Source organism: Corvus brachyrhynchos, unplaced genomic scaffold, assembly GCF_000691975.1.
Source record: "Corvus brachyrhynchos isolate BGI_N302 unplaced genomic scaffold, ASM69197v1 scaffold358, whole genome shotgun sequence".
Classification (NCBI taxonomy): Eukaryota; Metazoa; Chordata; class Aves; order Passeriformes; family Corvidae; genus Corvus; species Corvus brachyrhynchos.
The window spans coordinates 59,662-63,940 of NW_008239540.1; the positions used below are offsets into that span (position 1 = coordinate 59,662).

Here is a 4,279-nt window from a genome sequence, read left to right on the forward strand (position 1 = left end):
CCCAACAGTCAATTTTATATAAAATAGCTTCACTGAAGTGATTTAACCCCTTAAAATTACAATGTTCAAGTAAGTTGAAGAAAGTTTTTCTTACCGGATCTCTGCAACATCAATTTTAACAAGTGACCTGTTTGAAAACAGGTAACTATAATTTTCCCCATATATTTCCTATTATTAACGGAAAGTATTCCATTTCTACACAAAAATTGTGAAGCTGCATACAGACTCCAGAATCCACCTAAGTACAGATGGTTCAGATCCCAGTTACAAACCCCATGTAGTAAATTAAAATTCCTTTTGATGCTAAACAAGTTTTAGTTAGATACATACAGTACCTTTCTAATGCTGCTCTTCTTTTTTCTACGAATTCAGCAGATGAAGAATCTTCCTTGCCTACTTTAACCTTGGTCATGCCTTTGAAGAAAAGTGCATCATGTTAATTTTATGTTATCATAAAGAAATCATTAATGTAACTGATATGATTGGAAGATTAAACTCAGCTAATCTTAAGCCAAATTACAATGAAAACACCACATAGGAATACAAAGAACACAAACACTCTATGCTGCACACTTTTGTGGGAAACAGAACTATGGAATATGCAATTTCCTGTAATACATCTATTGTGATCAAAAGTTTTTAATAACTCATTGGATTTGCTTTTATGAAAACAATCTAAATAAATGTCACAGTTTCTCTGGCCACTTGTGCTCTGAAGAAAACAGTTACTCTAATAAAGCAGAACAAGAAATTAAATCTTAGTTTATAAGTATATTTCTTGGTATGCTTGTAATTAATATTTTGATTCTATTATTTTTTATTTCTAAAAATAAATGTGGAGGATTTATTGTTTTGGGTTGTTTTATAGGGTTCCTTTTAAATTAATGTATTGGGTATAAATGGCAAGGCTTTAGGTGCCAGGGGGGCAGGCCCTGCAGGGGGGATATCTATGGAAGGAGGGCAAATTCTATCCTATGCTGGTCACAGCTGGTTCCAATCACCTTAACAATGGAACCATCACAGGCCAAAGCTGAGCCAGAGAAGTTTGTGGTGCCTCTATGAAAACATATTTTTAAAAAGGCAATAAATATCAAGGGAGAAAAGAAACAAGGCCAGAGCAGTAGGGGAAACTCCACACTGGAGCAGGTACATCCCTGAAGGGACTGCAGCCTGTGGAGGAACCCATGCCACAGCAGAGGAAATGAGTAGAAGGAAAGAGCAGTGGAAGATAAGGGTAAGGAACGAGGAGTGGCAGAAAGAAACCCCTATGTCTTGATCCCAACCTCCTGTATGATCTGTGGCCTCACTGTAAAGGGACTGAGTGTAAGATGCACCAATAATAAGGGTGATGCCATGAAGATTTTTTGCCTTTTCTTTTATACCCCTGTTATACCTTTTTACAACTTCTGTATTCTTAGTGCTTTTTGCCTACATTCTTGGACTTGTTTGTTCAGCTAGAACACTAAACATTTTAGAAGCTTCATAGGTAGAGGATAGTGTGCCCTAGACCCCAAGGTCCTCTCCAGAAAACATTTTGTAAACTAAGATAGAACCATCCAGGGGAAGGTTCCTTGGGGAGGGGGGAGCTCATTCAAGCCTCTCATTGGGGAATTTTTGATAGATACGCTAATTAGTAAGACCTATAATGTTATACCAGATCTTTTGGGGGTGTGCATGGTGTGGTATGCATTGGGGTGCATTCGACCTGGACGTGGTGCACCTAAGGATCCTTAAAATAAATACCAAGGTAAAATCCCTTTTTCCCCTTCTAACCATGTTTGACTCTTGATTTTAAGACCAGGAAAAGGCATCAGTTGCTAGTGACCCAGATGGGACCCTAAAGACATTGAAACTCACAGTCTTGGGTTGAAACATCTTGCTTTGCCCCTCTCTCTGCCGACAAATTACAAAGGGGCCAGAGCGACGATCCAGGACTGTGACCAGGACTTTAGGACCCAGCACGGAAAGGCAGAAACATAGAAAGGAAGGTGAGTTAAAAAGGGGACCGATATTGTGCTAGCACTGGGGAAGATCTCCAAGGGAGGTGGAAAGGTTGGGGGCAGAGAGGCCCACAAAAGGGGAAAGCTTAAACCTTTCCCCTGCAAACTGTGGAAAGGAGGGGACACCTTCCATGGAGTCCACAACAGCCCAGAGACTACACTCAACACAGCTGCAGGAGTGGCTCAGAGGTTTGAGAGGTGGGTTGGGACGTCGGGAGGCTGTGGGTTTGAATCCTGTTGAGACCAGATTTTTGTGTGCGTGCATTTACTGTTTGCTAAAACTAGTTGCTTTTTAGTATTTTAAAGTGCTGTTTTGAAGTGTTTGTGTAGTAAGCTAGATAAACTGCCCGGGAAGTCGGAATTCCAAGGCCAGATTGCAGTCTGAATTCTGGAGTTAAAAGCTTCCCTCTGGCAGAGTTTTCCTGTCTGTGAGCAAACATGGGTGGTGTTTTTTCAGATGAAAATGAGAAAATCCCTCCTAACAGTCCATTAGAGTTGATAATAAAACACTGGAAATGGCTGACAGGGCAGCCGAGAATTGATCAGGTTGTCAACACGAGTTTGGCCAACTTTAAAGTTAAGTCAGGGAAATTGGCCTCGCTTTGGTAGCTTGGAAAATGACATCATTACTGACCTGATCGTAGAACTGAGATTATTATGTAGGTTTGATGAACTAAGATATGCAGAACTTTTTACTATGTATCTGAACATGGAAGAAGCATGTGTAGTAGACAGAAGTAATATGGAAGTGACTTTGAGGAGGAGAAAGGGAAAGAAAAAGCTTCAGGAAGCTAGCTCGCATACGAATACGAACAGAGAAATTGATATGACAGATACAGATATGGTAGCACCAGCTTTGCACAATGGGAGAGGGTCTCCCCACCCTGTTCAACCGCCAGGGCAGCCCGCACGGCGGGGGGGTGGGGGAGCCCCCCCCCCGCCAGTCTCGTCAGGGGCGGAGGGTGGGCATGGAGGTGGGAGAGAGGCGGACATGCCACCACCCCTGACCGCCCCAGAGGCAGAGAAAGGGCAGACTTCTCCAGAGGTGAGGACGGGGGAGAGGAAGGGGGCGTTTGGCCGCCTTTCCCCGAGTTCCCCAAACACGGAAGTGAAGGCAGAAATGGGCACAGGTGGCTCCGAGTACTTACCCCAGTGCAGCGAACTGCAAGTTTCTGAACTAGAGACAGGAGGAGCCGGTTGTTCTCCCCACCCTGCGGCGCAGGCAATGTTAAAGCTGAGGGCAGACGGGATGGTCCCCTAGGGACGGGAGAAGCTGCTTGCAGCCCCTGCCTCCCTACCCCTCCACTGCCGCAAAAAGCGAGACAGTCCCTGATCAACATTCGGCTGGAACAATCTTTAAAAACAATGAAGCAATTTCAATTAAAAGCGAAAGGGATGATTCCAATACAGATGATTCCCACGGAGAGGGTGGTAGAAGAAGGGGGAGGATAGCCTGAGAAGCCATGAAAGCAGTCACTCCTGTCGCTAAACACACAAGGTCAAAAGCAGATAAAGGGGGGGAGGAAGAACCTGCATTAGAAGCACCTCTGAGACAGGCTGTGGGAAATCAAGGAGCCATTTATATAAAGGCACCATTTTCTCTCGGAGAATTACAGCAGTGGAAAAACTCAATTGGGAAGTACAGGGACAACCCAGAGAGAGTAGCTATGCGTGTAGAAATGGCCATAAAATCCCAAAACCCAGATTGGGGTGATCTAAATGTTATGCTAGATGAATTATTGGATAAATCAGAGAGAGAAATTGTCAACAAAGCTGCTATATCTGCTATAGAAACTCAAATTGCAACTGGGAATCTCCAAGGATCAGTTAATGACATCTATCTCCTAGCAAACCCTGGCTGGAATCCCAATGTCCCAGAACAGATGGAAAAGCTGAAGCGATACCAGAAATGGGTGGTTGTTAACAACATATTCTGTGTTAAATACTTTAAAAGGTAAACTGAGTCAAGACACTGTAGATGTGATCGGAGCTACAGGGGTAAGTGAAACAAGGCCTTTTCTCCAACCTTTAACATTTAAATTGGGAAAACACTGGGTCACTCACCAGTTCCTGTATATGCCAAATTCCCCAATGCCATTATTGGGCAGAGATTTATTGGAAAAATTGGAAGCAGAAATTAAGTTTTCAAAGGAAGGGGGAGTGAAAGTTATAATCCCAGAATCTAAAATTATCGAAGCAGCTGCTATACTTGTACAGGAGTGCCATAAAAAAAATTCCCAAAGAAGTTGAAGAGGCTGTCATTCAAATAGTGTGGGCCA

General features: G+C 43.3%; 1 protein-coding gene across 1 annotated transcript in view; it reads right to left on the reverse strand.

Annotated features, from left to right (window-relative positions):
* LOC103620521 (sorting nexin-2) overlaps positions 1 to 412 on the reverse strand; it is a 53,778-nt gene extending 53,366 nt beyond the window's left edge. Inside the window, exon 1 of the mRNA XM_008639139.2 lies at positions 336 to 412. Within this exon, the coding sequence (XP_008637361.1) occupies positions 336 to 412 (77 nt within the window). The remainder of the gene's footprint in view (positions 1 to 335) is intronic.
* Positions 413 to 4,279: the final 3,867 nt, after the last annotated feature.